Source organism: Octopus bimaculoides, chromosome 2, assembly GCF_001194135.2.
Source record: "Octopus bimaculoides isolate UCB-OBI-ISO-001 chromosome 2, ASM119413v2, whole genome shotgun sequence".
Classification (NCBI taxonomy): Eukaryota; Metazoa; Mollusca; class Cephalopoda; order Octopoda; family Octopodidae; genus Octopus; species Octopus bimaculoides.
Window position 1 is genome coordinate 100,701,446 of NC_068982.1, and position 17,670 is coordinate 100,719,115.

Sequence of the window (17,670 nt, forward strand, 5' to 3'; positions counted from 1 at the left end):
ATGGCTCGGAGACACATACCTACGCACTTACATATGAAGACAATCTATTATTTTGTGGAGAAAAGAATTTGAAAAAAAAAACAACACAAAAATCTTATTCTTATTCATTTATATTTATTCTCAAAAAGAGTCATTATTCACCCATTTTTGGTCAGTATTTGATACACCAACATACATGCATGTTTCTGTCATTTTACTGAAAATTCCATATCTTAAAATTTGCCATTTCATCAAACACTGAGATAATTTGTTTTGTTTCTTTTGAGAGGAAAACTTGTAGAATAGGCACATTTTTCAATTGGACTGATATTAAGTGTTAGCATTTTCCTTAACTGAAACAGATTGGAGGATTAGTAAACCGTCGAATAAAATAGTCACATTTAGCCGCATACCTTTACGTTTTTAGTTCAAATTCTGCCGAAGTCGCTTTCTTGGCTAAAGACTCAAAATAGGTACAAGCCATTTATTGAGCTTTGCTAAACCAACCAAAATTTTGTGTCATCCAAAAATGTGGCTTGTGCCTATGGTATAAATTAAAATTCACTGTAAGTTGAGAAGAGACTGACATTTTTAAGTGTTTAAAATAAATATAATTTAGCATGCTCTTTTTTTTTTTAGTTTTTATTTTCATGCTATTCAACTTAAGAGAGTTCAAATGGAATTTGCACGCAATGAAATAGAAGTAAATACAATTAAAATATTGAAAATAAAGAGTTAATCATTGATATTGCCAAGATCAATGGTTCAGGCTTTGATGCTGCGTCAGCAGCGATTAACAATTAGCAATTATCTCTCCCTATCCAGTCATAGACGAAAATAAAACGAGTGAGGAGCCAAATTATTTCATTTTAGTTATGAGTGTTTTCTATATTCAATAATTGCAATAATTTTAGCTGTTGTACAAAGTGATTAATTTTCAACAACAGACACGAATCTTAGATCACTTATGTTTCTATATCGTCATGGTGAATTCCTTCGACATGAGCTCATAAAATAGCCGATACAGATGTGAAATAACTGGGAAGTGATAGTCGGTAATAATGGACAATAAAATGAAATTAGAAGGTACTTTATTTGTTTGTGAAATCCAGAATAGTGTAATTAAATATATCTTACTTTTTTTTTGTTGTTGTTAAAATCTATAAAATAAAATGATCGACATTGCGTAAAATGTCTAATGCATTTGATGAATGCCATGAATACATTATATATATGTACCTGATGCCAACAGAATTCTAACAGCTAAAAAGAAAGCAGATTGTCTGAAGTACTTAGGCATGGTTTGATACTTATAGCTGACGTGACTTCATATCCATTCTATGGTGTTGGCGTGCATAGTTACATGATTTAGATCTACAAGATGAAGATCGAAGATTACTGTGCCGTGGCTTGACAATCGTTGGTAGTTGACACGCTAGCCATCGTTTACAATGCCGGTGTCTGGCAACACATCATCAATAGTGATAGGCAATAATATCGAAGCAATTCGATTAGAGACAGGCACACAGATACATCTAAGGCTGTAACGGTTTACCATCCTTAGATTACAGTAGTCACTCCGCCTGGTGCCAACTGCGATGGTATTTGCGGTGTGTAAATTTTGACTGGTCAGTCTCTACGACTGTATCCTCGATACAGCACACGGCACCTACTTCTGACATAAACCAGCCAAGAATTACTTCTGACTGCTTGAAGTCAATTGCTGTCCACTAATAAGTTCCACAAGACGAGATTGTCGGACGCAGACTTTTGCCTAATACTGCTATGTGACTTTTACATATTACAGTGCCAAGATTTTCCATCTGCAAATGCCTCACGATTGATTGAAGAGTCATTGGCTGTTCACAGCACATCATCGAATTATTAATCAATCCTACCAATGTAAGAGACTGTAATCGATAGTATGATCAATACCATCAGTTATCATGTGAATCTCTTGTAGGAAGTAATTCCTTTCAGTCAACGCTTCATGAATAATTATCTCTTCCACGATTCTAGTAAGCACTTTAATCCTCCTGCATCTAGTTATTTAATTTTGACTACATTTAACCACCGATTACAAACGATAAGAATCTTATTAATTATATTACTGATTTTCGAGTTTTTCACTTGAATTCTTTTACTCTTTTTGTCAGCCTTTTTATATAATTATAACGAAAGAATGAATGCTCACCATGGTCACGGTTCTGAAATGTTATTATGGTCGTAAAATACCAAACTCACTAAATATTTAGAAATAAAAGTTGGTATGCCTCCGTAATTTAGTCTCATATGGGAATGCCTTCTTCCATGATTATCTTCGGGGATTCTACAGTGCATGCCCTTCTATTACCATTATTTCGGTTGAAATTACACAACTTTTGTTTCACTTAATTAAAAAATAATGAAGAATTTAGTAAAATAACTTTGTCATCATTAAGCTGATGTTTGGAGCTTAAATTAACTTGAAGATTGAAGGAAGGTCTTAATTTAGATCACGTTAAAATTGGATGTTTGTATCAATGAACCAGAGGTAGCCTCAGGCGGGTTGGTGTGAAAAGGAGAAATGAAATAAGCAAAAAGATATTATGACAAGCAAAGAAGATAACTCTGAATATCAGAAAAATTGAAAGTCTACCTATTCTACAGTATTGCAGAATGTTTTCCAGAAGTATTTTCTCTCATCCATAATTGTTGATATTCTAATGGATGATATTTTTTGTCAAAGAGAATTTGTTGAACTATTTGCTGTTCTCTATGCTGTCGTATGAATTAAAAATGGTCTTCTTGCCTATATACATATATATTTCGTTGTTACAAGTTTTCTTTGCAAATTTCTGTTTCTTGTTTGTATTTAATGTTTAAAATGTTTTGTCTTTTCTCCTCGTGAGTAATTTTTATAAAAAAATCATATAAATAAGTGTGTTAAAATTCAACCTGCAGAGGATGCCAAAAACTTAAGGTCGGCACTGGTAAGTGGCTCTTGTCCTGGGCAACATCGGTGGAATTGAGATTAAAGAATTGCATGCATGGACAACTACCTGACTTCAACATAAAATCTCGTTCATGCTTGCGCATGTGGTGCCCACGCTCGCGCTCGCGTACACGCAAAGACGGATACACACACACACACACACGCACGCGCACACACACATACACACATGCACACGCGCGCGCACGCATATTTCTACAGCCACCTATGTATCATACTTAATCCAAATACACCGCGAAAACTCAAATTAACTGCCGTAGTACAGTGAGTACAAGCTACAAACAAAGTCCAGCGAAGCAGAAATGCATATCTTGCATTGCCACCGCCACTTCTGGGCGATTTTCGTCTGCTACTGATGTATCTGTGTTTTTAAACAAATTACGTCCATAAAAGATGTTAACTGGAAGAATACTGCAGTTAATCTTTAACGATGTATTTGCATTAAGCATGTTACACGGATGATTATTTTAATCTAATATTGCTTCTGTTACATATAATGCATTTATATTTATATTTGCATCTATGTATATGGTCAACTTTGACTGAAGAATGTCCCTCCCCAGAACACTGTCGAAATCTGTACACATGTTTTAAAGTCAATGGCTAGCTTCCTGTTATATTTTATCCTGTATTCAAATTATTCCGGATATGTATTTACTTTTTAGGACAGTCCATTGAAATTTGAAGAAAATTTGGATGTCATTTCTAGCAAGCCGCATAGACTTAGCACCACTCTCGGTTTGTGTAAGAGCTTAGTTTTTTGCAAGTCAAATCATTTACATACACTAATCTCATTCTCTTTCTCTTTCACTCACTCACTCACACTCTATCTCCCACACGACTCTGACAATGTTATAAGACGAGGAGGATGGTGATGGTGGAGGTGGTGGTGGGATAGTGAGAGAAGGACAGGTGATAATGGGTCAAAGATACCAAAACTAGCGAAACGATAATTTCATTGTCTTTAATCTCTTATTGTTTCATCTGTTGTCTTACGGATCGAATCATTTCTTTCGTTCTCCTTATATCGAGATGGAACCCTTGCCGATCTTCTATTGGACCCTTCTTCTTCTAGCGCCAGTCTTGCTGGTTTTCCTAATTTACAAGTAAGGACACTTTCAGAATTTATTTCCTGTGTTTTTGTGTTATTGTGGTTTAATCCTAGGTTAAGAAGAGCTATGATCAACGACCCTTTTTTTGCCGTCTTTTTAACCCAATCTAAGAGTATAATCAATATCTAATACAATTCTTCCATTTTTTTATGGGGTGAGGTAAATTAAAGGACTTAATACAAATGTAGAATATACATTTAATACATTATACATTATACATTATAACATTTAATACATTATAACTGAAAGTCTCCGATTTCCAGTACTTGTATGTGTGTGTATGTATGTATGTGGGTAGGTATGTAGGTATGTATGTATGTATGTATGTATAACTCTGTGCAAGACATTGTAGATCTTTGGCTGGGCTAAAAAGTCACATTCGATCACAGCACCGTTAAGTTAAGCTTCGTGCAATGGCCATACTCGATAACGAAGGGGGCAGCCATCATGTATGTATGTTATTATGCAGTTTTGTTTCCAGATTTCTTGCCAATAGAGAAAGAATCGGTTTCTAACCTAGGTCCAAGGCTCCTTCGTTGGAATTTCAACAATATCAACAGGGTATTATGTATATATGTATGTATGTATGTATTGTGCTTTTTGTCGAGCGTGGGTTTCAAACTCAAGGAAAGACCTGAGTCATACAAACTTTAGCTACTCCTGTGGTATGTTATGAGCGGAGGGATAATTGGTTATTATCTGTGACAGGTCGAGCGACATCATATAAGCTTTTATTTTGTGTACTTTTTTTAAGTTAAAATCTTCCACGTGTCACCCCTTACCATCATTTCTTCCTCTTTTTTTTTAAAGACACGTGGTATAATGTAGCCCGAGTTACTCTCCAAGATGAGTACACTGCTTTTGGTCATAGGACTACTGGACCAGAATTAACCTGGGGATAAGTAGCAATAACAACGCGAGACAGATTCGTGTGTGTGTGTGTGTATGCGTGCACTGGAATCTCGTTGTTATATGAATCTATAGAAATATTGAAAGACAATTAGTTTAATTATTAGTTTAATTAAAACGCAACAGATATATCACAACAACACAGCTACCTGAAAAATATCGATGTGTTGGTTATTGGTGGAATTACTTTGACCTTAGACCTGCTAGGTCAAAGCAGTTCCAGAACTAATTAAAAATTAGTGACGAACTCACTTAACGAGGAACTCTCTGAGTGGTCACTCGACCTCTTAGAAATCGGGATAAATCTCAGACTAGAAAGAACAGTAATCTGTTATTGTTGTTGTTATTAACTCTAGGTGAGTCTTAATACAGAAAATCTCTATGATCAAAGACGTTTCAATAGCAATGATCTGCTTGCTATTTCTAGCAGATTGAATGATCGTGTAAAACAGAAGTTCCTAACCTCCGGGTCGCGCGTCACATAGTACTGAGCTGCACAGAAAGAATAAATTTTAGAATTTTATTTCTGTGTTATTGACTACCGCATGTATACCTCTCACTCTCTCTCTCTTTCTCTCTCTCCCTCACTCACTTTCTCTCCCTCCCCTCTCTCTATGTAAGTATATATATATATATATATATATATATATAGATAGATAGATAGATATAGATATAGATACATACACACACACATACATACATACATACATACATACATACATACATACATACATACATATATAAATACATCTTATTGTGTTTTGTTATGCGCTTGATCGCTCGGTCCGTGGAAAAATTATCTTGTATGAAACCGGTGCAAAAAGAGTTTAAAAATTGTCATACATGAAAAATTGTCTTGCATGAACCGTTGCAAAAGAATTTGGGAACCGCTGATCTAAAGCACCCTCGTTGATTGGGATAAGTCTCACTTGTTTTTATGGTTGTTGCTTAGCTATGGGCGGCAAGCTAGCAGAATAGTTAACATGTCGGACAAAATGTCTAACAGCATTTCTTTCGGCTCTTTACCTTCTAATTCCACCGGAGTTTACTTTACCTTTCATTCTTTTGGGGTTGATAAAGTAAATGCCAGTTATGTACTGGAGTCTTTCTAATTGCACCCACCCCCATCCAAAAAAAAAAACAAAAGAAAAATTTCCAGCTTTGTGCTCGGCGTGTTGGTTTGTCCAACACGAAGAGCTGGCCGAACTGTTAGCGCGTCGAATAAAAGGCTTAGCGGCATTCCTTTTGTCCTATAATTATATATGAGCTCATATCTTCAGCCATCATGAAGTGAATTCTTATAACAGCAATAGCCTCCATCTTTTGAGGAAATGTGCTGAACACAATCACTTTATAGCCGACACAAACTTTCACCTTCCAGCAAGATGAATAGCATCTTGGATACATCGTCGTTCAATTCACTGGCATCGTCTAGACTATGTAATTATGAGGTGTGATCTCAATAATGTGTTGAGCTGAATGAAGCACTGGTAATAGACTCATTGTTAGTAAAGGTGACGATTGGAGCTTTAACAAATTTATTTCTTTTCATGTTTCAGAGAAATGATTCTGTAATTCTATCGTTTAGTCCCCTAGGAATAGATTCCAGGTAAGAAGCAAGAAAAAATTATTTTGTGGTAAATCTAACATCAAGAAAGTCGGAGGTGAATCTTTAAATAATCAACGTCATAAAGCCTTTTCTGAATCTTCCTTTGAAAGGTTAAACAAATCGTCCTCCAATCCTGATGGCAAATAGAGCACCTGGATCTTTTTTTTTAAAGAGATGCTGTACACCTCTGGAGCCGGCATACTTGACCATCGAGATAGTCGCCACAAAGAATGGTTTGATGAGATAGTAAAATGTTTAAGTCTTCCTTCAAGAATAGGCTAATTAAAGCCATTAGCAATGAAGCCAACTTACAATACAGAACAAACCTTTGCGTTCAGGAAAATGTGCTCTCCTATAAAAGGAAACTAAAAGTCACAAAAAGTAACTAACTGGAAGGGCTCAAGAGATATAAATGTATGCCAGCACAAACGATACACAAATATTTTTTGAAAGTCTTAGTGCATTCTATGGCCCAACTTGTATGAATGTTTCGCCGTTTCTCACAACGGATAAAAATGCATGTATCAAAGACAAAGAATATAGCAAAAGATAAACTGAGCATCTTCAGAAAATGCTGAGTAAACCAACCAATATAAATACGAAATCTGTAAATAACCTGATGCAGATTTCTATTAAGATAGCTCTTAAGGAAATTCCCACTATTTTTTTTAACCAGTGACACTATGAGGCTACTGTTCTTTAATAAAATACCAAATTCAGATTCCATTTTTGTTGAAACCTGGTGATAAAACACTCATTGAAAAACTAACTTAACTATGTTCCATAATGTAGTCAATAAGATCTATTCCTCAAGAGTTCAAAGATGCTACAACCATTCACCTGTACTAAATTAGAAAGACAGATGGTCTTGTACCAGTTATTGAGGGATTTCCCTTTTGTCAAAATTTTAGCAAAACAAAATTTAGCAAAACAAAATTTTAGCAAGAACTCATCACGAACAAGCTCCTGTCAAGATGCCGCTGTGGTTTTCGTTATGAAAGGAATACCGATACGATTTTTGCAGTATGATAAACGAAAGTGTATAGTGCAGAATTAGGTCTTGTATATGTGGCAAGTATCCTTGCCAAATATGGTTGTCACTTCTTTTCATGTGTATGGTGCATCAATGTCCTGATGGCATGCTAGCGTGTATTAGGGGCAATGGAGAAATATTTGTACCTTATTCTGTCACAGATGCTGTGAAACCGGTTGGTGTCTTAGCACCTACTCTTTTAGATATCATGTTTTTGCCATGTTGCGGGAGACCTCCACAGTGCCTCCGTCCGGAACTGACATTGGATACGCATACATACATACATACATACATACATACATACATACATACATACATACCCAGTTGTTGATGTTGAAATTCCAATGAAAGAGCCTTGGATCTAGGCTAGAAACCAGCTCTTTCTCTGTTGGCATGAAATCTTGAAATAAAACTGAAAATCACATACATACGTAGTGGATTGTGACAGACAAGAGTCTATGGACAGTAGTGGAAATCAGTTGTTCAGCGAATGCCAATATAAAGCTAAAGATCAGCTGAAAAGAAAATGCCTACGCTGAATTATTGAGAAGTTTACAGCTACTCCACCCAGATTACAAGTTTAGATTTATACCTGTAATTATTGGGGCACTAGGATATGCAACAAACTACCCCTTGAGAAATTTGTTCTGAAAACCAGAAAGGAAAAAACTAATTCGAAGGTTACAGATGCATGCCATCAACGAAACTGTCAAAATATGTAAAACTTACCAAATGTTTAGCATATATGAACACATGCTCATGTCTAGACATGCAACTATATGTATGAGTAATACAGACATGAAACAAAACATACAGAGCTTCACATGCACTGACTTCAAAAACTTGCACACACAGACGCATAACTATTCTGTTGATGTCGAAATTCCGATGAAGAAGACTTGGATCTAAGTTAGAAACCGGCTCCCTCTCCACTGGCAAGAAATTTAGAAATAAAACTTGATAATAACATACATACATAAATTCATGCTTACATATATAAACGTAACACCTCCCCACACTAACGCACATACATATGTATGTAAAGTAGATAATAAAAAGTAAATTATGAAGTAAGGAGGAACCCAACAAATAAATAGCATATGAAGTTAAACAAGTATAGAAAAATTCAGTGAAAGGAACGGTAACAATGAAAGAATGTGTTCAAGGAAAGTAACTACCTCAGATAAATGGAACAGAGAAGGAACTAACGTTTTAGATAATGCCCTTTATCAGAGAGAAGTAAAAGAAATAAGATAGTGGGGAGAAAAAGAGGAGAGATACTAAATTTACAAAGTGTGTTTATATAGCAGGTTTTGTGTACCAAAATATTTACAAACATGTATATATAACATTCATGCACACACGTTCTTATACATCTAAACATTCCCATACCTATCTATAAACAAACATATGTATGCATATAAAAAGATGGAAAGCAGACACACAAGACTCTAATGGAGGAAAACTTCAGCATTTAGTTCATTATTATATGTATTGAGTACTTTTCCGCTTTGTTTGCGAATTCTTATACACATATATATAATTTCATAGGATTTATTTCCAGAAAAAGCGTGAAATTCCCAAAAATACTGTTCTGCTGTATCAAATGGGACGTGGTCCTCATGCACCTAGCGTGTCACCGTTTCCGATGAAATTGGAGACATATCTACGGATGGCTAAAATACCATATATGGTCTGTATGTTCTATTTCAATAATTCATTTATCTTTACTTATGAAAACCACCGTTATATAATATCTTATGATAAAATTTTATTTCGACATTTGTTTTTAATATTAGTCCCAAAATTTGATCGATTAAACTCGCTTCCCAAATATGAGGCCTCATGCCAAAATTAGAGATGTACTGATTGGTGGAATCGTTTGTGTCGAACAACATTTTCTTCTTTTATTTAGTTACAACCTTTTAGATTCTGTAAAGGAATTTAACAAATTAAGTAAATATAACGACCTTGAAATTGAAATACAAAAGATATGGCATCTTAAATCGAGAACTGTTCCTGTTATTGTAGATGTCCTAGGTATGCTAAAGGGATGTCAAAAACATCTAGATAACATTCCAGGAGAACCATGTCTCAGAGAAATCCAAAAGATTGTACTGATAAGTACTGCTCACATCCTTAGAAAGACCCTATCAATTTAAATGTCTGTTGTATTACATGAAGATATTTCGCAACTACCCCTGCCACTTCACCTTCCCAAGCTTTCAGTTATGCTGTAACATCTCTTATACTTCACTCGCCCTAGGACGCTGGGTGTGTCTCGGAAAATGTGATTGTAACAAACATGCAGATTAAAAGTAAATAACAATAGTAATAGTGGTTTCAAATTTTGCCACAAGGGCAGCCATTTTGGGGGAGGGGATGAGTCGATTACATCGACCCTAGTGTTTCACTGGTACTTAATTAATCGACCCCGAAAGAATGAAAGGCAAAGTCGACCTCGGTGGAATTTGAACTCAGAACGTGAAGACACAAAATAAGCATTTCGCTCGTTGTGCATACGATTCTACAGCTCGTCACCTCAACAACAACAACAACAATAATAATAAAAGTCTTTTCTACTCTAGGCACAAGGTCCGAAATTTTGGGGGTGGGGGTCAGTCAATCGACCCCAGTACGCAACTGGTACTTAATTTATCGACCCAGGAAGGATGAAAGGCAAAGTCGACCTCGGCGGAATTTAAAATCAGAAAGTAAAGAACAACAGTAATAATACCGTCACCGGTATTGAAACTGCCTTGCTAGTTCTTTAGTATTCTGTGCCAAGTTAATATTAAACCAAAGTCTTATATCAGAGTGACAACAAATGATTCTGAGATGCGCTAGTATTCATTGGTCAGTTCAAAGATGAAATTTGGTATTGAACTTATGAAATATGTAAGAGAAAGCAGTTACAATGTCGTTAATATAATTGGTTTGTCCTTGCTTTCGTATCTGCTTATGAGCATTGTAACAGTAAAAAGAAGTTGAGTTGTCAACGTAACTCAGTTGAAAAGCATTTAATATTGCTGCAAAGCGGGAGTAACTAGAATTAGAGAAGTGATATCCTTAATAATCAGTAGACAGGTGTGGTCCTTGTGTATATCGGATTGTCAAAACTCTCCGTTTCCCTCGGTGTTGTGCTGCATGCATACGATCACTCAGGCTTTTGTTTCCAGTCTATTATTTGATGTGATCTGTCTACAAATGACTTTGACGGCTTCTTGCTTTTTTCTCCTCTGTACTTCCTTTCAGGATGGTGTTAGGCAATGACTCGTGGCACATTATATGTCCAAAATATTGTGGCTTCGTGGACTTGATTCTCGACAATAAGTGTCGTTGAACTTCCATGTTTTCTAGTGCTGCAGCGTTTGTTATCTTGTCTTTCCGGGTTATACTGTGCCCAGTCTGCGAAAGATCTACAGTTTGCTACACAATTTTAGGCGCAATGTTATGTCTTTTGAGATGAAGAATAATTGCGTGCAAAAATTGAAATATTTCATGTGTAATGTACAAGAGACAGATTCACTTTGAGAAAGTTTCCAACGATTCCATTTTCACTTTCGTCTTTGTTTTGCATTTAACGATTTCTTTTCTAAATCGTATCGCAAGCTGTTTTTTTTTCTTTATGTTATCATACACGACTTTTTGAATGAAAAGTGAAATGAGAAGGTTTTTGAAATTTAGCGACATTTTTCTCATTGTATCATCTAATCCATTAACTAATTTTCTCATAGGCAGACCAAGATATTCCTATGGAATTTGACCAAATGAGGTTTATTTTATAACATAGCCACCCCACCACCACCACCTGCATCCATCGCCGTTGCAGCATTTGGATCTCATTGGCGAAAAAGCTTTCATCCTGTTCGTCAAAAAAGTTATTTTAGGCTGAAACGCATAAAAGAATAAAAGAATAAAACGACACACTCATTCATGCTTTGAGGAGAATACTTCACCACATCATTCTCCATGCATGCTTGGAATTTAAATTTTGACAATATAAGATGAAAATAAGAATTATGACAGTTATAAAACCGATCTGTCCATTATTGAGCACACGTCTTCCTACATTAAAGATTCCAGGAGTTGTGATCTTAGTCCTTTGAGGAAATATATCATCCTATTGCAATCTTTTGTAATACTGGTAAAATCCGGAATTCACAGTAGCCAGTGATGGTCCATATCGGTAAAAATCATTCAATATACAGGGCGATTCAAAAGTCTCCATACATAGGAAAAATTTACTTTTTTATAAGTAAAAGTTTATAAGATCCCCTGATCTAACCCCTCTTGATTTCTATCTTTGCGGGCATTTGAAAGGCATGGTGTATCACGGAAAGATAAAAGGCATAAATTATTTGAACGCTTCACCAACTCATTTGCTCACGTATCACCAGATGTGCTATTACGAGTTCACAATGAGTGGGGGTAAATGTATTGCAACGTATATTCAAAACAATGGTAACCATATAGTGCCTGTTAAAAAAAAAAAAAGACTGTTCTTATAAACTGTTTCTTATAAAAAGATAAATGATTCCTATGTATGGCGACTTTTGAATCACCCTGTATAAATTTCGATATATTGTATTCTACGATCCGATAGGATTGTTGACTACAGCGTATTTAATTCTACTTAACCCTATAGTAAGGCTACAACAAACTAATTAATAAACTTATTTTATATATTTGCTGACAGAGCGATCACAGTGTCACATTTTCATCGAAAGGAAAACTTCCATGGATAGTATACAATGGCAAACCAGTCGCAGATTCGCAGTTCTGCATTGAATACTTGAACAAGAAGTTGGGTATCAGCTTGAATAAGGAGTATGCTGATCTTGATGTATCCGTTGGTCGAGCATTTCAGAAAATGGCCGAAGAAGAATTATATTGGTTTGTATGAAAACTTAAAAAAAGATGGGGTGGGCAATTCTCATAAATGTAAGCTCCTAACTATTACAATTTATACCCAGTTGAGAGGGTCGGTCATTGGTTATGGCTGAAAAGAGCTGATTAAACTTGGTTAGAGAAGTGACGTATAATTGCGAGTCGGGTGCCTGTTTCACTAAATGGCACGTCACACTCGCACGACTCCCTAATTTGAATGGCGTTGATGATCCCGGGACAAAGGACTTGAGATCGAATGTCGATGACTAAATACTAGTCAGTTGATCCAGTGGGCAGGGCCTCACATCAGTAGAGTGGGGGCGATGGGATGTAAAACCGTCGAGAAAAAGGCCATGAAACGTTGTGCCTTCATCACTGCTGACCTCTGAAACCTACCTTCGTCCGGTATCCGGAACTTTCAATTGGTAGCACTCGCACAAGCAACATAAAAAAAAAATATGCGTTTATTAAAAAAAAAAAAAAAGACAGAAGTCGCTATCTGGTCTAGGAATTGAACCGATAACCTTGTGAACAGTAGCCCAACATCTATTCCATTAGGTCAGGCGCCATCATAATGCATTTATTCCCAATATCTTCATTTGGGGTTACTTTCTAACACACATCTTATGCGTTACTTTTTTGATGCAACTCATCTGGCGACCCTGTTCCCAGGTTCCTGTATAAATTAGGAAAGTAGTTTTATTAAAACAGAGATTACTACGATCACTATAAACTCCTTCCAAGAATTAATTCCTACCACTAAACAGCCTCTGCTAGAAATATCAACCAAGTGTCCTTCAAATCACAATCCTACTGTCTTAAATAAGGAAAAGACACATTGGATAACATATAACACTATGCCTACCCTGAAACATAAAGGGTGATCTCGAGAATGAAAGAGGGGAAGGAACTAGAAAGGAAGTTGGTAAAAATAGAAAAACAAAAACGAAAAACTGAAATTTTTGGTAAAATAATTCGTTCAGATTCGTAACTCCTGTTATGTGTAACAGACGAAAACTAAAAGTTAAAAAAAAAAAAAAAGAAAAACCTCACTCATTTCCTTGCTTTTTCTTTCTCCATTAGGTAGAAGTAGCTGTTGCAAAAGCTCGTTAAAAATGTTTTCTGTAATGAGTACGGTAATATAAATTTTCTGCTATTCCTGACTGTTACCTGTGAAGTCCGACGTTAGGAAATAATATAAACTTCGCTTACCAACCACATGGTTCTGGGTTCATTCTCACTGCGTGGCATCTTGGGAAAGTGGCTTCTACTATAGCCTCGGGCCGATCAAAACCTTGTGAGTGGATTTGGTAGACGGAAACTGAAAGAAGCTTGTCGTATATATGTATATATTTATATATATGTGTGTATATGTTTGTGTCTGTGTTTGTCCCCCCACAACATCGCTTGACAACTGACGGTGGTGTGTTTACATCCCCGTAACTTAGCGGTTCGGCAAAAGAGACTGATAGAATAAGTACTAAGCTTACAAAGAATAAGTCCTGGGGTCGATTTGCTCGACTAAAGGCGGTACCCCAGCATAGCCGCAGTCAAATGACTGAAACAAGTAAAAGAGTAAAAGAGTAAAGAGAGTATTCTACACAGAGTTGTTCCCCTTTAATTATTAATATTGCAAATGACAGAAGGAAGGACTAAATGGCGAAACATTAGGAGTTACTTCCCTTGTGTGATATGTTGCTTTTGCAATGAACAAATTCAACTGTTTCGACAGTTATTATGAATAAAAAATAATAATAACAGTCAAAACAAGAATTGAACTTGTTCGTTATCAAGATAGATATTTTTTTTCTTTAAATCAGGAGAGAAAACATTGCTATAACATTTTATATTTGCCTCTGAGAGTGGTGGACGAGCGAAAGGAAGGAAGGTTGTGATAGAGTGAACTCCCCTAAAGGCATCCACCGTACCATGTCAAACTGGGCGTCATATTAAAGGATGGGAAAGGCATGAACGTTACATCTTCAGTTTATTGACAATACTCATTTTTTAATATACTCTAAAGTAAACACTATTTCCCTTACCTCACCAAAACATTTGTTGTATATGCTGTAACGGAATTCTATTCTTGCTGGAATCCATTTCAACTGAGAAAGCACTGCTTCCCAAACGGTCCATAGGAAGACTTATAGCTATGGACCTTCATGTACTCTGAAGGTACATGAAGATGCATAATGGTGAGTGGGGATAGAAGAACAGAGAGTGAGGCTGGGTAGCGTTTGCAAGGGTGTATGAGGAGATTGAGGGGGATGGTTAGAAATGGAGAATGGGTGGGGATGGGGTTCGAATATAAAGAAGAGCAAGGTTTAAGGAATGGTTGGTGCTAAATAGATGGAGAGACGGTAGGAAAGAATAGGTGATGACTATAGACATCGGGTGGGAGTAGTGAATTAGTGGACAAGGGTCAAGAGGTGAGAGAGGTGATGGACGATAGATATGAAATGGAGAGAGGGTAGGGGAGAACAGGTGATGACAGACAGTTCAGAAGTGGATGAGGAGTAACAGAATAGTGATAATAGCAAAGGAGACAGGAGAAGAATGAGAATGAGAGAGACGAAAGTAACATTGGAAAATACATGGATTAAAATGGAATATATTTAATAAACCTATGAAGAAATGCCAACATGACTCCAACCAATGTTAACTTAATTAATGTTAGATATTTAACTAACCTTTTTCTATACAATCAGGACAATGTGTGCAGTGACATTTGGTGAGGATTTGACTGAAGTGAAGAAGGTTTTGCCTTACAAAGGTATTGAGCTTTGGATCAAACTGACAGCCATAAAACATGTTGTTCAAAAAGAGATGTGGGGTCATGGAATTGGTAGACATAATTCAAAGGAAATTTGGTCAATTGGTGAAAGAGATTTACATGCTATTTCTACATTCTTAGGTAAATATTCCAATGTCTTCTTCAAATATCATATTTCAAATAAGATGGTCCCTACACATTTTTAAGGATTTATATATATATATATATATATATATATATATATATATAGAGAGAGAGAGAGAGAGATATAGATAGATATATATATAATGATTTTGATCATGGCAGAGATAGGCTTCCTTAGATTTCATTTCTAATTTCTTGGTAAATTTAACAACATTATCAATAACTTACTAGTTCTATTCCTTATCATTACCATTGTCAGTCCTTCTGTTTTACCTAGTAATAATAATTATCGACTTTGCCTTTCATCCTTTCAGGGTCGATAAATCAAGCACCAGTGAAACACTGGGATCGATGTAATTGACTTACCCCATCTCACCAAAATTCCAGGCCTTGTATTTATAGTAGAAATTATTATTATTATTATTTCGTTAGCACACTGGACGAAGTGCTTAGTGGTATTTCGCCCGTCGCTATGTTCTGAGTTCAAATTCTGCTGAGGTCGACTTTGCTTTTCATCCTTTTGGGGTCAATAAAATAAGTGCCAGTTATGCACTGGGGTCCATGTAATCGACTTATTCCCCCACCAAAATTTCAGGCCTTGTGCCTATAGTAGAAATTATTATTATTATTATTGGATCAATTAACTGATCTTTTCTGGACTACTTTCTGGCAGGGGCCTATGGATAACTTCCAGAAATCCCTGGCCTAGCACTGCTACTGGGGAGCTCTGCTGGTTTGAAACAAGCCCTATAGACACGGAAGTGCTGTCAGATGGACCTGGCCAAGGTGAGCGCAGGGCGATGAAACCATCCTACATGCACTTGTCCAGTGTCCAGGCATTACTGACTTGTGGAGCTTTGTGGAACAGCTGTTGACACATGTAGGACAGATTTGGTTATCAGCTGAGTCCATCATGAAGGTCATTCTGCTACCTTCTTTTGGCTGAGTAGGAGAAGCAGTTTCCCTCTGTCTAGTGGATATGGAGTGGAGGCACGATGGCCCAGTGGTTAGAGCAGCGGACTCGTGGTCATAGGATCGCGGTTTCGATTCCCAGACCGGGCGTTGTGAGTGTTTATTGAGCGAAAACACCTAAAAGCTCCACGAGGCTCCGGCAGGGGATGGTGGCAAAACCTGCTGTACTCTTTCACCACAACTTTCTCTCACTCTTACTTCCTGTTTCTGTTGTGCCTGTAATTCAAAGGGTCAGCCTTGTCACATTCTGTGTCACGCTGAATATCCCCGAGAATTACGTTAACGGTACACGTGTCTGTGGAGTGCTCAGCCACTTGCACGTTAATTTCACGAGCAGGCTGTTCCGTTGATCGGATCAACTGGAACCCTCGACGTCGTAAGCGACGGGGTGCCAACAACAACAACAACAACAAGTGGCTATGGTGAAGGAGGTAGTGTTGTGGACAAGACTGAAAGGACTGAAGGCAGATACTGTCCTATTTGGTTCCACTTGACAAGGAAAGTGAGGGTGGAGAGGGAAGTACTGCCCTCCCATCCCCAGTATTTTTGTGGAAAGGTGGGTGAATGTAGTGAAGATGGCCTGTGTGAATAGGCCTGCTCTGAACATTCACTTGTAAACTGGAGGAGTTGTGAAGGAGGGGCACTTACTGAGGTGCATCTGGTGGTCAGGGTAACCAGGATGTGTGGGATTCTTTGATTGTCTCTGGGATGAACTCTCCACTTTTGGGAAATTTTATTGTTTAATTTTATTTATAATTGTTATTGTTAATTGTTTCTTACTAAACCACACCTGTCCCTTGTGTTGTAGTGTTCTCTTGTGGTTTTGAGTTCGGCCCTTGTGGCCAATAAAGAAAACACTATTATTATTATTTTATGTTTGACTATAGCTTTGCATTTGTACAAGTTGGATCCAAGTCTCACCCAGAGACCTCAAGAGACAACAAGTTAGAAGTTCATGTAGGTGTTATGCCTAGGGTACCATATATTTGGATTTGTACATAGTATTGTTCTAGAAAATGTTTATGAAACCATAAGAAAATTATGTGTTTGTTTTAAAATTTGAGATCACATAGTCAGTATTTTACGTAGGATATGGGCAGTTCCCATGAGCACTATCTTTTGAACTTCAACCATTTTGGGGTTTTCTGGTATTTGAGCTAGGTAGTAATCAGCCCGTTTCGCTGTCATTCCCAGGGCACCTATGACAATAGGTATTGTTTTAGTCTTCAGGTTCCACATTTTGCTAATTTCTATTTC

General features: G+C 36.8%; 1 protein-coding gene across 1 annotated transcript in view; it reads left to right on the top strand.

Moving 5' to 3' along the window:
• Nucleotides 1–3,920: 3,920 nt before the first annotated feature.
• The window catches only part of LOC106874358 (failed axon connections homolog), a 20,004-nt gene continuing 6,254 nt past the window's right edge, over nucleotides 3,921–17,670 (top strand). The window contains exons 1-4 of the mRNA XM_014922069.2: nucleotides 3,921–4,077; nucleotides 9,186–9,327; nucleotides 12,334–12,530; nucleotides 15,233–15,438. Of these exons, the coding sequence (XP_014777555.1) occupies nucleotides 4,004–4,077; nucleotides 9,186–9,327; nucleotides 12,334–12,530; nucleotides 15,233–15,438 (619 nt within the window). The 5' untranslated portion in view covers nucleotides 3,921–4,003. The remainder of the gene's footprint in view (nucleotides 4,078–9,185; nucleotides 9,328–12,333; nucleotides 12,531–15,232; nucleotides 15,439–17,670) is intronic.